The sequence below is a fragment of the Caretta caretta genome, chromosome 15, assembly GCF_965140235.1.
Source record: "Caretta caretta isolate rCarCar2 chromosome 15, rCarCar1.hap1, whole genome shotgun sequence".
Classification (NCBI taxonomy): domain Eukaryota; kingdom Metazoa; phylum Chordata; order Testudines; family Cheloniidae; genus Caretta; species Caretta caretta.
In genome coordinates this window covers 13467251-13485908 of record NC_134220.1, presented here as the reverse complement: position 1 = coordinate 13485908, position 18658 = coordinate 13467251, and the positions used below count along the sequence as shown (strand labels likewise).

The 18658-nt window shown below is 43.1% G+C and overlaps 2 protein-coding genes and 1 long non-coding RNA gene across 10 annotated transcripts in view; 2 read left to right on the top strand and 1 right to left on the bottom strand.

Moving 5' to 3' along the window:
* Window positions 1-74: 74 nt before the first annotated feature.
* Window positions 75-4778, top strand: LOC125623188 (D-dopachrome decarboxylase). Its single transcript, XM_048822137.2, has 3 exons — window positions 75-287; window positions 972-1147; window positions 2825-4778. Exons 1-3 carry the CDS (start codon window positions 180-182, stop codon window positions 2895-2897), a joined length of 357 nt encoding a protein of 118 aa, XP_048678094.2. The 5' UTR covers window positions 75-179; the 3' UTR covers window positions 2898-4778.
* Window positions 4779-8300: 3522 nt separating this feature from the next.
* LOC142069394 (uncharacterized) lies at window positions 8301-10817 on the bottom strand. Its single transcript, XR_012665196.1, has 2 exons — window positions 10496-10817; window positions 8301-9566 (listed from the first exon to the last, which is right to left on the bottom strand). It is a non-coding gene; the product is annotated as an uncharacterized LOC142069394 (long non-coding RNA).
* A 105-nt stretch (window positions 10818-10922) lies between these two features.
* CABIN1 (calcineurin binding protein 1) overlaps window positions 10923-18658 on the top strand; it is a 204077-nt gene continuing 196341 nt past the window's right edge. For 5 of the 8 annotated variants that reach the window (XM_075120262.1, XM_075120260.1, XM_075120261.1 and 2 more), the window contains exons 1-5: window positions 11161-11250; window positions 12083-12165; window positions 15682-15768; window positions 16321-16413; window positions 18521-18634. In XM_075120262.1, the coding sequence (XP_074976363.1) occupies window positions 15766-15768; window positions 16321-16413; window positions 18521-18634 (210 nt within the window). In that variant the 5' untranslated portion in view covers window positions 11161-11250; window positions 12083-12165; window positions 15682-15765. Of the gene's footprint in view, window positions 10940-11160; window positions 11251-12082; window positions 12166-15681; window positions 15769-16320; window positions 16414-18520; window positions 18635-18658 lie in introns of those variants that run through there. The other 3 variants (XM_075120259.1, XM_075120258.1, XM_048822133.2) reach the window with 3 other exon arrangements.

Here is an 18658-nt window from a genome sequence, read left to right as displayed (position 1 = left end):
GCCCCTGCTCCGCTCAGGGATGGTCCCCAGGGACCAAGGGGTCAGGGCGGCGAGACAGGCAGAGGAGGGTGTCTCCAGACGCAGCCAATCGCGAGCCCCGGCGCTCGCTCCCACCCCCTGCTCTGCAGCCCGCGCCGGCCGCGCAGGGAGTGACCCAGCAGCCCGCGCTAGCCTCGGCCATGCCGTTCCTGGAGCTGGAGACCAGCCTCCCGGCCGCTCAGCTGCCCCTGGGCTTAGCCGGCAAGCTGTGCGCGGCCGCTGCGGCTATCCTGAGCAAGCCCGAGGAGGTGAGTCTCCTGCCTCGGCGTGCGCAATGCTGCGGCCTTTGAGCCGGCCGCGCCGGCTGCCCTGGGGGAGCAGCGGGGCCTGCGGCAGATGCGCGGAGCTTGTCCCTGGCCCCGCACCCCCTGCGGGGTATGGGCTAGATGAGAGGGGGTCCTGGTCTAGGAAAGACAGAACCACTGGTCTGGGGTCCCCCTGTGGGGGCCGTGAGCAGGTTGCGGGGGTGCCACCAAGTAGAGCCAGCCTTGGGCTCACTGGGGCCCAGGGCAGAAAGCCAAAGTCCTGCTGCATGGGGCTGAAGGCTGGGACCCTGCTCCCCGCCACCTGGGCCTGAAGTTGAAGCCTGGGCAATGTAGCTTTGCGGTGGGCCCTGCAGCATGGGGTCCCGGACAGCTGCCCTGATTGCTACCCCCTAGTGCCGGCCCTGGCTTTTCTATGCAGAAAACTAAGTTATTGTGGCACAGGTGGGCTGTGGAGTTTTTGTAGCATGTTGGGGGGAGGTGTCTCAGAAAGAAAAAGGTTGAGAACCCCTGGACTAGGGCAAGGCAGGGTTCCCCTGGGGTGCATGGGGTGAGTGGCCCAGGGCACCAGCGCCTCCTCATGACACACACTGCTCATATCTGTGAGGCTTGTGTCCTGTGTTTCCTTCCCTCCCATGGCTGTTTCCCTGGGTGTGCCCGGCATGGCAGAGGATAAACGTCACGGTGAAGAGCGACTTGTCCATGGTGGTTGGAGGCTCCGCAGCGCCCTGCGCTCAGCTGTTCGTCTCATCCATTGCAGTGGTGGGAACTGCGGAGCAGAACAGAGGGCACAGTGCCAAGTTCTTTGAGTTCCTTACCAAGGAGCTGGGGCTCGGTGCAGACAGGTGAGTGCAGTGCAGGGAGAGTAGGAGGAAGGTGTATTCAACAGGTAGAGGGGAGTTTCATACAGCGTCCCAGTGAGACCCAGCTCAGTGCTGTGGAGCTTCACTAATCAAGGTTTGTGTTTAAGTACAAATAGGGGAAGCTTACAAGAGGCCTTGGCAAGGAGGGTCTCTCTCCTCCAGTCCTCCTGATTTTCCCCCCCCTGCCCTGTCAGTAATTTCCTGCACTCGTTAGACTGGGCATCTTCCTTCTTGCTCCTCTCCTGGCTTTCTAAGGCTGAGCCTAATCGTGAGAATGCGGGGTGAAGTCCCAGGTGTAGTCAAAGCAGAGTTACCCCCAAATGCCCTGAGAGCCTGGTGGCACATGAGCAAGGATTTCAGAGTAGAGGATTTAGAAGCAGAGCTGCATTGGAGTGAAACCAGAGAAAGACGAGAGATGGCAATTGAATGTCATCATTGTTAGGGCTGGATGAATTGGGGGTTCCCCTATTCTGGTACTTAGCAGCTCTGACTCCACATCCCCACCATGTCACATAAAGCTTGCTACACCATTAGTCATCCTTGATCCAAATAACTCCTCAGTAGGGCTAATTACTGTCTTGGCTGTCAGAATTTATTTAGTACAGGAAAAATAAAATTTATTTTTTTATTTAAAGGCCAGACATGTCCACCATCACCCATCAGTGCCAGGTGGTAGCAAAGGGGTTAGTTTGCCTTTCAGGTGGATTTGTCAATCTTTTTTCTCTGCCCCTTTCTCTCTTGTTCTCCCATTACTCCAACAGTAGCAGAGAGAGAAAAACTCGCTCCACGTGTATTTCATAGCTCTGGGGAGAGGTGAAGTCTTATTTTTCCCTTTGTGTTTATATGGAGGAGAAATTGTCTGTATTGAATTATTTATGACTAGCAGAAATTTTTTTTAAAAAGTCATACAACAGAATAAGAGAGAAATATTAACTAGGTTCTAGGCCAGTTGCCTAACTGGCTGCCCCTGGAATCCTGCTGCTACTAGGTCTTGCCTCCTAGGCAGTAAGGCTGGTAAACAAAAGCTTGGTGGACATGGATGGTGGTTATACACTGGTTATTTTCAAACAGCTAAGGGGAATACAGAAACATAAATAGGGCAGATGCCTGAAATGAAAAGGCAGTGAATTCCTATGGTTTCCATGTGACTAAGGTATTTTCTACTTCTAAGAATAGCTCTAAATTCAGCATTCTGTGTAGCTGCACCAATGCTGGCACTGTTTGAGCTGCAAGGATAGCCAAGGACATCCAGGACTTTGCACTGACTGAACTGGGTGGGGCGTACTCTATTCTGACCAGGAGTAACCCCATTTAACATAAGCAGCGCAAGCCCCAGTGCAGCTTGCTCTTCTCTGTGTTTGCGGTCAGCAGGCGCTCAGATACAGCAATGAGAATTTACATATAAGTACCTTGGATAAATAGATAGTTAACAGTTTAACTTTTTGCGGGTGTGGACAGGACTTTAGAACCCGTTCACGCACTGTCCCATATAAAAAAGCCTGCTCCTATTACAGTCAGAGCGTTTAAGTCCCGACCACTGAGAGCTATGTTTAATGGTGTGTTTCTGGGTTGTTGAGAGAACTTACTGGAGATAATGTTCTATTATAAAATAATAAGCTTTCCTTTCCTCCTCTGTTCTCTCCTCTTTCACACGCAAAGGATTGTTATCCGTTTTTATCCACTGGAACCTTGGCAGATTGGCAAGAAAGGAACTGTCATGACTTTCTTATGATCTCTTCAAGAAACCCATTAAAAAGAAACCCTTGTGGAGGGCACAACCCAAGGATGGCCAGCTCTACCTGTTTATTTCTATGCAAGATCTGATATGTATCCTTCTGCACCTCCACTCATATAGTTCCTTTCTGTTTCTGCTTCCTATGTGCACACATCTCCAAAGCGGGGCTTACCAGCCAAACTCTTTGACAGTAACAGTTGGAGGTCTTTGTCTCACACCTGTCTTGTGGCCCAGAGACAATGCAGTTACCTATGATCTCAAACAAAACTTGAATTGTGAGCTTTGTTTAGCTGGAAGTTTGTTTTGTCAGCAGCAGCGTCATGATGGCCTTCCTTATTTGGATCCAGTTAATCCAAGTTCTGTAGTCTTTTCCTTTAGCAATGAACAGTTCTTTCTTTCTGTTGTGTGACTGGCATCATTGATAACTGACAGGGGAGGTTCTCCAGTTTTGTTCAGCCCGAGGGCCGCTTTGCAAGAGAAAGACAGATCCTGTCATGTGCCAGCCTTTCCTCTTCCTTGTGAAATTCTGTTCTAGGAGTCCCTGGGCCATAGCTTGAGACTTTATGGGGTTAACTTCACCACCAGGTAGAATGCTGACTGGGACCATGTCCCTGTAGACTTTTCTACACCAGAAGTCACTAAAAGTTGCTTATTAGTCTGGCAATAGGCACTAAACTAATTCATAGAAGTTAGCCTACTCGCTGCCAGTGGAGGGCAGAGAGAGTCAAGGGGACCTGAGATCTTTCACTTCCAACTTCTGTGACCATATCTTCCATGCTAAACCTCCTACCCCACCCCATTTCTGGGAAGAGAGAATATTGGTCTGAGGGAAGAATCTTTTAACTTGTATGGGGTGGCTGGGCTAGGGCTCCTTTCTAATCTCCTGCTCTGAGCTCTGCTTCACTAGGATCATTCGCTTGCACTGGTGGATGTTCCCATGTTCAGTCTATAGACTCCTGTAGTTTAATATCAATGTGCATATTGTGCACTGGGGTATGTGTGGAAGAGGGCTACTTATTGCAGAATCATTTCATACCCTAGGGTGTGGAGCCCAGGAAATTGTTTTAGAATCATAGAATATCATGGTTGGAAGGGACTTCAGAAGGTCATCTAGTCCAACCCCCTGCTCAAGGCAGGACCAATCCCCCATCTACCAGATCCCTAAATGGCCCCCTCAAGGATTGAACTCACAACCCTGGGTTTAGCAGGCCAAAGCTCATTTTGCTGGTTCTGGTAATTGGTTTCAATTCCTGTAACTTGCCTCCTTGTTCACAGTACTTTTCCTCAACCCTCTCACTACAGTGAGCAATATCAGAACACTTTTTATTTTACAAATGCTTTCAATGTTCTGTGGGTGGTGGAGAGGAGCCATGGCCTTGCTACATCTGCTGTAATGCCCATTCTCTTAGTAGGGGAGTTTTCCCCTTGGCACCCTTCTAGTTGGTCACTTTATAACTGGATTATACACAATATTTTATTACAAAAATCCCCTCAACCCCCCTAGTTATCGTCTATGGGATTTTCTTACTTTTGCATTTCACTCAGCAGAGATAATGAAGATAGAGTTGTCAGTTTCATTTTCATTTGTAGTCACTTTTTAAGGTCCAAATCCTGCAAACATTTAGGCATATGAATAGTTGCACTGAATTCATTGGGATTACTCATGTGAATAAGTGTTTTGAGGGTCAGGATTAAATCTTTCATTTTCTGGTTCTGATGTACCACTACAGTGTTTAATTGTCAGGTATTTACAGCATTGCAAGGGAATAATTACATTTAAAAATGAACTAATTTCCTCTTTCATTGCTCACAGAATACTTTTTATTCCATTAGGTTTTGTAATTTTTTTTAAACACAATAAAAAACTGTGGGTGTCAAGTTGGAAGTGTCTTTCATTTATTCAAAAATAACTGAAACCAATTAGGTTATTCAAAAATAATTAAAACCAAATGATTTATTAATATCTGAAGCTAGTTACTACACATGCAGCATAACTTTCTTCCATTGTTGCAATATCACTGTCCTCTAAATAAAATCTGCACTAAGTGCAGATTTATGTGTTAGTGTCATGAGTTGGGTGTTTATCTGGTCAATAGAAGTTGTATCAAAATATTTTTAGTGTGTATCGATTCACTAGATTATCGCAATACTTTCACTCTGTTTCCCTTTCTCCTTGTATCTCACTCACTCTTAAGCACAGTTGTAGATAACACAGCTATCCACGCTGCCTATGTTTATTTTTCTCATGAGATCTTTTCAATTAAATGCTTTTAAAACTAGGATAGTAAATGAAACAATTGTGTATCGCTGAGCATATGACCAGTGACCTTAGAAATCCGTTTGTCATGGAAAAAAAGCTGAATTTGCATTTTTACAAAGAATCTTTAGATTTTACTTTTTGTGAAAAAATAGAATTAAATTTTACTGAAAGTACTTGTCACTTATTCAGTGTGTGCAACCTCCTCCTCTTGTGGTTAATTTTTGAACACGCTTTATATTTACATAGCTAAACATATTCCAATAAACTGCTTCCAGCGTTTCGAGGTTATTCAAAGGCGGGCGGGGGGCTTCATTTTTTAATGTATCTCAAATTTCACTTCAGCCTCCAGATGTGAGTGATTAAAATTTGAAAATATGCCAAAAACTTTAAAAATCACCCCAAAGACTGTCTCTCCATTTGGCAAGGACAAATTTCATGTTGATGGTAATGTTCTGTCTGTACTGTATGCAGCAAGGCTGTAGATTACATCGAAGGCAGACAATTGTAGAACACATGGAAAACGATAAACATAAACTGAATGAAAACAAGACTGAAACAGCAGGTCCATCGACAACAGTAAAGAAACAATTCATTGTGACTGGATCATACCAGTGTTTTTGTGCATTTAAAAAAAAACTAATTTTCTGAAAATATACCATACAGACAGAACTATTTAGTATGTGTATGAAATACAAATTGCAATGCTGTTAATTTTATTATTAAACTCACTTAAAAATTGTAAATATATCAAAATACTGTGTTCAACTGTTACGTATATATATTGTGGCTCGGAAAACTAAAGTTCAGCATTTCACTTTAATCATGGAAAATGTGGATTTTTTTGTTTTTTATCAGAGAACTTAGGGAAGTTTACTAGGGAAAACTAGGAGCCCTGCATAACTTAAAGCTTAACTGATCCTATTACTACCCTCTCTCCAGGCAGGGGGACGGTACTGCCCATGTCCCTATGAGTGGCTCAAAAAAGTGGAGGTGAACCCTTTGTGACAATCTGAGAAAACCCAGTAACCTCAATGTTAGCATTACAGAAATGTAGCTTTAATTATGGTTTGTAAAGGACTTCCCGTCTTGGAGATGACAAGTTTTGACTTCCCTTAGGACAATCCTGTTTTTTGCCCTATGTCCCAGCTCGCCTTGCTGGCTTCCTACCACTAGTTGCTTTTAGAGGCTGTTTCTCCTTCGTTGCTTCTCCCATTAGCTGCTTCCTGGCTTTGCGTGTCTCATTGCTATAAAAGAGCAGGCACAAGAAGAGGCAGGAGCCTCCACACACTCTCCAGCTCTCAGCAGCAGCTTCACTCCATTGCCCTGGGGTGTAGAGATACACAAAGGAGTGGAAAGGGGATAGATACCATCTGGAGGAATTAAAAGTGGGGAAAGCTTGGGAAGGAGGTTGCCATGCGAAGATAGCACAAGAGAATGACTTCTGAGCTCGTTCCAACTGCTGGAGGGGATTGTAGGCGAGAGGGCTCCCTGCCCCCTAGAAGACAACAGATAAAGGGGGAGCAGGGCATATTTAGAGGAGTGGTACGTTTGTGGGAAGAAAGTCTTGGGTGTTGGCGGGAGTCTCAGTAAGTTCAGACAAGCACCTGAACTACCATTACTTTGGTTTCTCCAGTCACAGACTTTCTGTGCAATGTTGACCATCTCTTTCACACTCCCAGTATGTCTGTGACATTATATTAGTGACAAAACATCCGTACTAATGCAAAATCATAAAGCAAGCTGGGGCAGGGAACTTTCTGAGAGCTTCGTTGCTCATGGACTTTGCATCTTTTGTAAGATAGCAGTTAAAATATTAAACCAAAGTGAGTGAAGGGCTGGGACAGATTGGTTTTTCTCAGCCAGAGCCCTCTTACCATTTATTTGGCTCTGGCCAATGCAGGGGGTGGAGTGGGATCAAAGCAACTGTTATGAGTTGGTACTATAAATCACTGTAGGCTCTCCTACTCCACTAACTGCTAGTGCTGAATGTTCTCTATGATCATGTTGGCTAGGGAAACAGCCATTTAGCTCCGTTTCAGAGTAGTAGCCGTGTTAGTCAGTATCCGCAAAAAGAAAAGGAGGACTTGTGGCACCTTAGAAACTAACAAATTTATTTGAGCATAAGCTTTCCTGAGCTACAGCTCAATGTTTTGGGGCTTGAGGAGGAAACTGGCATAGGGAGGTTATGCAGGCCCCTTAAATCCACAAACTGAAATAAGTATACAACCCTGCATAGTACAGTATAGAGAAACCAAAGGAAGCTGTAAGCATTTGTTTACGCTGTAACAGCCCAGTTGCTTAGATCTGTTACTCTGGGTCTAAGAAAAGCAAATGTATCAACTGCATAGTTCTCAATAGGAATTATTTAAACTTCTGTTTCCCCAAATTGTCGAGCTTTTCTTGTACACAGCTTGCCAGACATCTGATCCCCAACATCACCCAGCAAGAGATCTTTTTACAGTTTCTAAATATTTCAAGCCTTGAACGTCAAATAATTTGGCTGCTGTTTCTAAGGGTTAGTGATCTTTATTGGATTGCTCAAAATCTCTGTACTAACATGTTTGTATGTCCAAAAATCTTAAACAGACTGATTTAAGGGCTCCAAGATAAATTCTGAGATTCTCAAGTCTTTGGGACAAGGATTGTGTATGTATTTAACCAGCACAAGGGGCCTGATCCTGTCGAAGACCTTTGGACACTATTGGGATATAAATATTAAATAATAACTTTTGAGTTACAAGAACAACCATGTGGGGAGATTGCTTTAAGGTGTATGAATATCCCATCCCCAATTATCAGTTTATACAATAGCTGGTGGTGGGGATAGTCTGCTTTCTTAAACCTGGAGTCAAAGATTTTGAGATAAATATGTGTACATTCTACACAAGGGGAACTATTCTTTATATCACTTAGGGTTGGAGATTTCCTTGTAGTACGAGGTGGCATGGCTGCAGACTGATATGATTCCCTGAGATTTCAACAATATAAACTAGAAAGCAATATAAGTCATCTATGAAAGCTTCCTCCATACAAGCTCTCCAAATGCATCTGAAACTTGACTTAAAACACCCCTGCTATTCCAGATCTGTCTTCTCTGCCCATCCCTGAGATGTTTCTGTAATAAGCACAAAATGGGAGACTACAATAAAATATTTTAATTTGACAAGCCAGTTTGAACTCAGACATACATGGGTGGCAGGCCAATGCACTAACCCACTGCTCATTATCTACACAGCCTTTTCCACATTGTAAACAAATGCCCATTCTACAATCAGATTTGCAATTAATATGTTTTAATTTTAAAAATAAAATACAAATAAAAATACCAAACCCAGACTGATGAAACATATTAATTTCTCCTTAAAATCATGTTCTTAATAGGTTTCCTACATCACCCTGCCAGCATACTTCAACACAAACCCATGACTGAGAGGGTACTTCAGTCTCCACACTTTCAGTCTTTGGGTTCCACTGCAGGTTGTCAACATGGATGCTTGGTAGACATGTCTACCAGGACTGACAGCATCAGCTTATTCCACTTTGGTGAGCAAACAGCTATCAGATGGTAACATCTGGTCACTGTAGTCCAATGATCTGCTTGACAGAGTCTCTTCATCCTATTACCAGTCCTCTACTCTCTCCAGAGTCTCCCTAAACAGATATCTTCATTCTCTAATAATTTACCAGATGATTTTATCATAAAATCATCACTTTAAGTTTAGTGAACATATTTGATACACAGCTACAAAAATGCCTTTTAGGGGAGGTTCATATTCTGAAAAAGATCAAAGATCTAGCACCAAAAAATGACTAAAGCTTTGATGTGTATGTTTCAGCTGTATGCATCCAATGAAGTGACCTGTAGCTCAGGAAAGCTTATGCTCAAATAAATTGGTTAGTCTCTAAGGTGCCACAAGTACTCCTTTTCTTTTTGCAAATACAGACTAACACGGCTGTAACTCTGAAACCTTTCAGCTCTTGTTAGACATTTGACTATAGGGTGATCCAGTGTAATGCACAAGTTATGATATGGCCTTTAGTGACCATCAGAGTAACTTGATAAATTGCTCACTTTGGTTAAAGTGATTGTAATTAACTTGACTTTGATAACTTATCAATTGTTCTTCATGTCCACAGAAAGTAGGACAAGAAGTAATCAGCTTAATCTGCAGCAAGGAAGATTTAGGTTAGATATCAGGAGAAACTTTCTAACTAGAAGAGCAGTTAAACTCTGGAATACATTACCAAGGAAGGTTGTGGAATTCCTGTCAATGGAGGTTTTTAAGTACAGGTTAGACAATCACCTGTGAGGGATGGTGTAGGTATACTTGGTCCTGCCTCAGTGTGAGAAGAGTGGACTAGATGACCCCTTTCAGGTCCCATCCAGCTCTATGTTTTTTATAATTCTATAAGAACAAAGCATTATGTTTATTATTACAATCCATTTACATAGTGCTCTAACTCTACACAATACTATACACATATAGAGCAAGGGCTTGTCTTCATTGCAATGCTTAGCTTGAGATATAACTCAGGCATTACACCCAACCTGACTCCAGTTCATAGACAAAAATCTCTACCTTGAGTTAAAGTGATGCTTTAAACTTGAGCTAGCTGGTCTGTCAGGTGGTATATGCTATTAATGCGGTGTGGATGCAGCTACAGCTCAAGTTAGCACAATTTATCAGATGCTAATCCAATCACTCTTTGCTGCTATCACAATCATTCTCTGCAGGTGAAGTGTGATGCTGCAATATAGCCACTCTCCCTTGAGCTTAGCTAGCTCAAGTGGAGTAACTTGAGCCTGTAACTCAAGCTAACTGGTGAAAACTGAGCAATTGACAGGGAAAGGATTTTTACTGACACTTTTTAAAACTCTGCTTTTTGTTAGCACAGATTTAACTTAAGTAAATAACATTTTGGAGAAAGGACAGTTTTGTTAAAGATTCAACAGCTCACTTTCAGTTAAGTTGTGAGAACATACAATAAACACTGGAATGATGGGCTGGGGAAACAGGGAGGATTGTGTAGTTGTCTGTGAATACATAGAATAAAGGAGGGCAGCTGAGGACTGGAAGGAAAGAAGAAAACTTCAGTGTTTGAGAAAATGAGTTTCAGATGAAGCTAGGCATCCATGAGGAAATGTCAGAAACGCACCCAGAGAGAGAGGACTGAACAGACCGCTACCACAGAGAAAAGGCAGTAGTTGAATGCATGAGCGGTAAAATCCCAGAGATGGGATATAAAAATGAACCTGTTGGGCACTGGCAGAAAACAGAAGGCAGCAGGAAGAAAAGCCAGGAACGGAGATAGTGAAGGAGGGCCAGCAACATACCGCAAGCAGCACCAGGGCCCTGGTTCAACAAAGCACTTCGCCACTGCTGTACATTAGGCATGGTTATGTCCAACCCCTCAGGCAATGCCCTCAAGCTGACGCGTGGCTGCTCCAGGCCGGGGGGTGAGGACGGTGCAGGGGGACGTGGCGCGCTCTGGAGAGAGCCAGTGACACAGCACCTGGACCGATTCGGTGATTTAGACGCACGGTGACAGGAGCTCCAGCCGGGCCGGCTCTGGTCAGTCACTGGTCGAGCCCCGAGGCCGGGCGGCGGCGGCGGCGGGGCTGGGCTGCGTGACGGCCCCGTGCGCGCGCGGGACGGGCTGACAGTGACGCGGTGAGAGAGGGAGGGACGCACCCCGACGACACGAGAGAGCGGGCAGGACGAGTCATGGGACGGTGGCTCCCGAGGGCCAATGGAGGGACAGCACGGCGCGCGCTAAGGTCGTGACGGCAACGACGTGCCGCGGTGACGGCATCATAGCGGTCTCCGACAACGGGGTCCCGTGAGGGCACCTGGGGGTCCCGGAAGGGGCGGGGCGGATGTGGGAGGCACAGCCCCCGGAGTGGGGGGCGTCACTGCGGGAAGCTGCTCCGCAGCCCCCTCGGCCCCGCCCGCTCCGGAGGCAGCCGGGCAATCTGCATCCAGCATCTCTATTGGCTGGCTAGGGAGCCGCAGTTCAGCCAATGAGCGGCCGTTGTATTGGCCTGCTGGGCTCCAGGGGCCTGGGAGGAGGTTGCCGTGGAGACTGCAGGTGAGGCTCCCCCCTTCCCTGTAGAACGGACTCCCCTCAGCGGCGCGTCAGCCCCCTCTCCCCGTCTTAGGCGGGCCGCTCTGCCCGCCGTTTACCCAGCCGGCCCGGGCTGCACACCGGGCTGGGGCGTGGGGAGCTCTCTCGGGGAAGCAGCGGGGCCGGTGCCCGTGTGGGGGGAGTGCGGGCTGGTACCTGGCGCCTCTGCTGAGGGAGCGGAGGGCCCAGTGCTGCCGGGCACCTGTATGGAGAGCGGGGGTGCAGCCCTGTCCCCGCCCGGATGGGGGATCGGCATTGTGCGGGAGGAGGTGCCGTGGGGGAGCGATCTCCGTGGGCCAAGCCTTGCTTACGTTAAAGCTCCCCGGATAATTGGGGAGCCCTCTAGTTCCAGAACCCACCGACGTCCCAGTTTCCACGGAGGGGCCCCGTTCCGCCCGTCTGTCTGCAGTTGCCTCTCACAGGCCTATGGCTGGATGGAGCCTCCTGTGACGATTCTGCCGGGCTCTTGCACCCTTTACAACAGGGTTTCTCAAACACTTGGACGCTGAGCTTCTTTCAGGAAGTGTAACAGATCTTCCCCCTCCCCTTGCTAAAAACCTACCCATCATCATTTATGCATCTACGTCTTCCTCTCCAGTCACTCCCTCACACCCGTGCTCTGGAAAGTGGCACTGTGTACACGATAGACCGTGAAAACGATCCCTTTAGCATGTGGTCAAAAACTAGTTTTGGAAGAATGAACTTTTCTAAAACCTAAATCTAGTAGAAACACTTTTACAACTTTTTTTAAAAAGTCACTGAAAACTGCTGACTTTAAACAAATATTTCCTTATAGCGTTTGACACCTAAACATAACTGCAATGAGAACCTACCGTGAAACTCACAAGAACAATGCAAAATGAAAATGGAGCATAAATAGTTAAGTAAATTAGAATTAGAAAATTATTTTGGTTTTAATAATCTAAGGAGCTGTGTGAAACAAGTAAATTTATTTTTGCAGTACCTGTATATGATTTTTAAGTTGGAAGGCTTAAAGTAGCACTATTCTATTGAGTGTCTCTGTCTAGACATAAAGTTTGCAGGTGCCTAAGGCTTTGTCTTGCACATAAAATTTGCTTTAATTGTACTGGTATATTACGTATACTGGTATAGCTAAAGTGGTACAAGCCACTTTCTATGGATACAGTTATACTAGCGTTAAAATGCTTATACTGGTATAGTTTATTCCTGTAGAGTATTATTTTGCTATAAAATAACTGTGTCTGAATTAGGAATTGTACCAGTAAAAAATCACACCCCTAACTGACATAGTTATGCCAGTACAGAAACTCTGCTTTCTATTTTACTGTATTTCTCTTAGCTCTAGTACAGTCAAATGGTGACAGAAGAAAAGTAACTTGACTCTTCTTTAAAAGTTTCTATTTGAGCAAAATGCAGAATTAAAATTGTTGCCATCCACATATTTTTCTTTCGCTTTGGTTGGTCTAGTCCAAGGGTCACCAACGCGGTGCCTGTGGTGCAATGGCACCCGCCGGGGCAGTTGTGTGCGCCCGCAGGACGCTGCACCGCCGAAATGCCGCAGCCGAGCGCGGCCGCCGGAGAACCGCCCGCCGAAATGCCACCGAGAAGCGTTGCCGTATTTCGGCGGCGATGCTTCTTACCACTGCCGCTTTTCCCACAGAAAGGTTGGGGACCACTGGTCTAGTCTCTAGTGCAATATCAGCCAAGCTACTGAGTTCTAATCCTGTGTCTACCAATAGGGTGACCATATTTCCCAAAGGGAAAGTAGGATACCATGTGAGGCTGGCCTGAGGGTCCCTGCCCCCCGCATGGGGCTGGCCCAAGCCCTGGGGCTGGGGTTGACAGCCCACACCCTGTTGTCGCTTGCCCACCAAACATTCCCTTGGGGGCATGCTCCACTTTTTTGTTAAAACTGGGCATTTGTCCTGTTTGTTTGCTCTTGCCCTCTGATGATCAGTTGACAAGAGCAGATGGGACAAATGCCTAGTTTTGCCAAAAAAGTCAGGACATCTGGGATAGGAGTTAAAAAGGGAACTGTCCCATCCCAAATGGGATATGTGGTCAACCTATCTATCAATGACTTGCTGTGTGAGCTTGAGCAAGTCACCATGACCCTGATTTAGTCAGGTTCTTAAGTATGTATTTAAACTTAAGCTCAAGTAAACTTAAATACTTACCTAACTTTAAGTATCTCACTGAAATAGGGCCATGGAGCCCAATGTTTTTTAGAGCTGGTGATAATTTAATTTGGAGTCATGGATGTTCAGTATAGATCTAGGTGAAAATTGGACTTTTGGTTTCATTAGCAATTTAAAAAAAATTTAAAAAAAAATTGTTTAAGGTCAGTCCAAAAATGAACATTTAATTTATTTTTTAACAAATTTAAAAAAAACAACTTTTTTGGGTAAAACAAAATATTTTGTTTTGAAATAATCAAAACATTTTGTTTTGAGCATTTTAAAATGTTTTTGAATTTTTAAAAGTAAAAATAAAGGAAATTTAGAGACAAAAAGTTTCAGACTGAAAATTTTGCCCAGAAGTTCTGTAACTTCTGAAAATCAGGCCTCTGTTTCCTCCATTTATAAAACGGGGAAAATACGTGCATGTCTTGCAGGGATTTTGAAGCTTTGTTAACTAATGTTTATGAAATGCTTTGAAGACGTAAAATACTTTATATTATTGTTCAATTTTCTGTATAATTTGGATGCAAGTGATAGAAGTTTTAGTTGAGGAGGGAAAATCAGTGTGTGTGAACCAACAAAATGTGATCACTTCTGAATGAGTTAAATTAAAGTAAAAACATGCTTTCTTTACACGTGAAAGTGCTCATCAATGATATCTGAATTCATTCAGCTCATAGTTCAGCACTCCCACTGCTTCCTGTTGTGGTTAATTCTGGAGTTACCTTACTATTAATATGGTCTACAATATAAAAGACTGTTTTTAGCCTGCTGTGCACATGTCATTTTTTTGTATGTCTGCTGATGTGAGGGATTTGTCTCATGGCAGTGAACATTTAAAATAAAACATGTACAAATTCCTTTCACGTTCTTTTGCCATTACTTGCATCATACTTCAAGAAATTAATAGAATGAAAATTATAGGTTTAACTTAAATGAAAACTGGTTTTAAATGTGAATACCAGTTTTCAAATTTTCTATCAATGTTAAAATTGCTAGGGATATTAACCTCCCTCCTTTCAAAATGGAGAAGTTTTTATCATAGAAGTTTAGCTTCTTTTTGTTGCCAAATATTTACTTCATAGACCTCTATGGGTATGCAGCTCTAAAGTCCTGCCTTTGCAAGAGAGATGAGAGACACTGTGTTGTCATTGGCCCACCTACACTCTGTATAGGGAACGTTTAAAAAAAAAAAAAGTGCTCCACTGATACTTGCACTAGTTCAGCTTCGTAAAAGTTAGCAACAGTAGCTGGGAGCGCTAGTATAGAGGGCTTGCCAGCTTGCTTTGAATAGTAGACCAATTGGATGTGCTCTGAAAGAAGCCATGATGGCTGCCTCCTCTGACACTCCGCACCAGGACAACTTTTTCCTTGATTTCTGTCTTGTTCCACAGACTCTCGTTGTGGGAAGGGCATTGGGTTCTAGCCCCAGAAATGCATCTGTGAACAGGGATTCTGGTCTTGTGCTGCTGATACAGGGGCAGGAAGTCAGCCCTGCTCTGAGAAGAGGACTTTTTCCATAATTTTAAAAAATGATGCGATGGTGCAGGTAGACTATAGCTATGCACCGCAAGGAGGCAGAATTGAGGCTACACAGGCAACTTTATCTTCGTCATTGTCTGACATTTAAAGGAGTACTTGTGGCACCTTAGAGACTAACCAATTTATTTGAGCATAAGCTTTCATGAGCTACAGCTCACTTCATCAGTATGCATCCGATGAAGTGAGCCGTCGCTCACGAAAGCTTATGCTCAAATAAATTGGTTAGTCTCTAAGGTGCCACAAGTACTCCTTTTCTTTTTGCGAATACAGACTAACACGGCTGCTACTCTGAAATCTGACATTTAAGTGATTAATGTGGCAGCCTTAACATTCGTTTAATGTAATGTTTTTGGATGTTCTCAAGAATATCATATCTAACGTAGGGATTATATTTAATATTACTGTTACAGTACACATAAATCTCCAGCTGACTAATGTACCATAGTTATAAGTGCATTGCAAATATTCATTTTTTTCTAGTGTTTAAAGTCTTAAAAGCAAAAAGAAAATAAGGAACAATTGCATTTCCTTTCATCTTAATTATTTTAGAACTTTATTTACAATTGTTTTTAAGATTGTTATTGTCAATTCTTGTTTATATTGTAAGGTGCTATGACGCTTGTAAAAATTTCCAATTAAATTGTTAAATAATGATTATATGTTTTTAATAATAAATGTTTTCCATTTGTAGTAAAAATAATTGCAATCCCTGTTTGCTCTTCAGACCTATGTGACTGGCCCTCCACCTGACTCTAGTGGGAGAATCTTTCTGAACATGGTAAGGTGGCAGTCCAGCACAAGCTGCTTATCAGACATCTTGGTGGTATGGTTCTCTGAGAGAGCAGCGAATTCTCGGTGCCACATGTTGCTTGAATCCTTTCATGTGTTTGATGTGAGAAACCAAAAACAATTTTCCATATTTCCTTATCCCAAGACTTAGCCGCTCTCTGTGGAGTGTTAATTGGCACAACTAGAACATTGCATTTTCAGTAAATGTGTAGTGATTGGTAAATTAAGGAGCTTCACTGTAATCCATATGTCCATTCTACTGGCTCCAGGATTCCTAGGGATGGTTTAAATGTCCTCCCCTGCCATTAAAGGAGCTTCCTTTGTCTTGCTTGTCATATTCTGCAGTTAGTGGGTTGATAAAGTAACCATTATATACTGAAGTAGTAATAATTTCTTACATTTGCAGTGCTAACCTGGGTTTTATTGTGAGATTTTCAACTAGAGAGAGAAATGATAAAAATTCTGGTGGCAAGAGTGAGATGAGGAACTGAGCCAGATATGAATTTCATGTATGTAACTGTTTCTTGATTCTCATTCTTAGATCCGAATTGCAGCATTGAATGCCAGCTCCACAATTGAGGATGAGCATGAAGGTACCTTCAAAAGTCACAAAACACAGACAAAGGAGGCTCAAGTAAGTAAAACAATTTTAATAATGTGGAAAATTGACATTGAATCTCTTCTGATATGTTCTAATCTCCCAACATTGGGTCTGTTCTCTCGTAATTTTTGGTTCTAGGGGGAAGAGCTACATTAATATTCTCATCTCCTAAACTCAGCCCTTAGCATACCATGACTCTACTGAAATGGGGTACAGTGCATCTGTGTGGCTTATTTGTGAGTAGGCTGCATTAGTTTAGGAGCTGAGTTTCCTGTCTGCTTACTGAACAGATGAAGAAATATTAGCTGTTGAAAGAGATAAGTTGCCTGACTCTACTTTACGATACAAACTGAAGACATTTTGATAGGAATGATCTCAGTGTCTCAGCTTTGTGAATCATTCCAGTCATGTTAGTTAGGTAAACTAAGCAAAGATAATCTACGGAGGCCAAGTTCAAGGTGCTGATTTATCTGGCTGATTATATCTGATTCAGAAATATAATTATAATTCATTTAATTATAGACAACTAATCTGAGCACAGTTTGTTTCTGTATAATACTCTCCTGATTTACTAAGAATGTCTCATGGGTACAGATTATTGCAAGAGAAAACATAAAGAGTGTGTATTTTTAATTGATCTTGCAAGGCCTTACACTCAACTTGGTGGCTTTTCTCTGTTTGGATGTAATGTGATAACTTTTCAATACTGCAGCTGATCAATTTGAATGTTTCAAGAATGATCTAGGCTTCAGTAGACAGAACCTTATTGACCTTGGTGAAAATCAAAAGGAGAAAACTGGGGACAGCGGGAACCACAGGCATCTTGGTTAGCAGAACTAGCAGCTTAAACCACCTCTCTAATTGTTTATAGACCAAAGATCTTGTTGATGGCAGCTGTCAATCTTCCTTCTTCTCCAGACATCTAGAAAGACTTATGTTCAGTGTTGGAGAGGAGTCAAGGGTTGTGATACATGTAGGTACCAATGACACAGGGAAAGGTAGGAGAGAGATCCAGTCTAAATTTGGCCTCCAGGTAGGTTAGAGATTAAAATAGAGGACCTCCAGGGTGGCATGTCTCTGATATGCTATCAGAATTGAGAGCAATAGAACTGCTCATGTAGTTCTCTCAATATAAATGAGATGGTGCTGCTGGCAGGGCATTCTCTTTGAGAGATCCTTGATTTTGGAAGTCCCTTTCCTTGGTGTACCAGAGCCCAGGTTTGTTAACCACCTGAGCATGCTGCACACCCCATCCTTTTCCGCTCCTCTTTGTTTTGCCTGTTGAGGAGGCAATGAATTATTTAGCTAACATTATTGATAAATCATCATATTTATCAGATAGAAATATTTAAAAGAAAAGAACGTGTATTTATTGTTAAAACCTTAGATTTTACAGCTTCACTTAGGCCTTGTTCATACTGTTTATGAAACCATTCTAGCAGCTGCCATATTTAAGTAGAGTCGTTACTAGCAACAACTGAATTAACTTTCCTGACCAGTGTAGACTGGGTTTTTTCTATTGTAAAACTATGCTGAATACTAACCACTTTGACAGGTAGCTTTTAGTATGGTTTTATAACTAGATTCACAAAAAATATTTTACAAACTGCAAAGGTGATAGACTCCTAATAATAACAACTGCGTTTAGCCTGGTTACAACTATTGGACCCAATTCAGAAAAGCCTACCTATTCAGAGAGGGTGCTTTATTGTTCATATTAATGAAGAAATATACTTATTCCATTGAAGCCCAATGGGACTTAAGTATGTGCTTAAAGTTAAGTATGTGCATGAGTGCTTTCCTGAATAGGATTGACAGAAATGCTTTCCTGAATAATGGCCATGGTATGCACATTGTTTTAAGGCTGTATTAAACACCCTTCCCCCCCCTCCTCCCCCCCGCCCCCCCGGCAAATTGCTTTTGACTTCCACATATTTTCTTAAAATCTCTAATTTTATTGCAAGGATTCTCCTTGGTTGTTCTAGTATTTTATTCTTTTATTTCTGAAGACTATTAAATAAAAAGTTAATAGAAAAATCAGTAGAGAAAATCCATTATATAAATCTTCTCTTATTTAAGTGTTACTTCTGCATAAGAGTTGTGATGATTATGTTGTTAATTTTGTTACTTTGACCCACAGGAGGCAGAAGCTTTTGCTCTGTATCACAAAGCTTTGGACCTTCAGAAACATGACCGATTTGAAGAGTCTGCCAAAGCTTACCATGAGCTGCTTGAGATTCGTCTTCTGCGAGAGGTCAGTGAAATTTAGAGAGTCAAA

Bases quoted from the DNA above. Each gene is read 5' to 3' on its own strand.
- LOC125623188 (XM_048822137.2), top strand. From the start codon at position 180: ATGCCGTTCCTGGAGCTGGAGACCAGCCTCCCGGCCGCTCAGCTGCCC. The intron at 288-971 runs GTGAGTCTCCTG...CCGGCATGGCAG, and splicing joins TCCTGAGCAAGCCCGAGGAG to AGGATAAACGTCACGGTGAA. The intron at 1,148-2,824 runs GTGAGTGCAGTG...TCACACGCAAAG, and splicing joins CTGGGGCTCGGTGCAGACAG to GATTGTTATCCGTTTTTATC.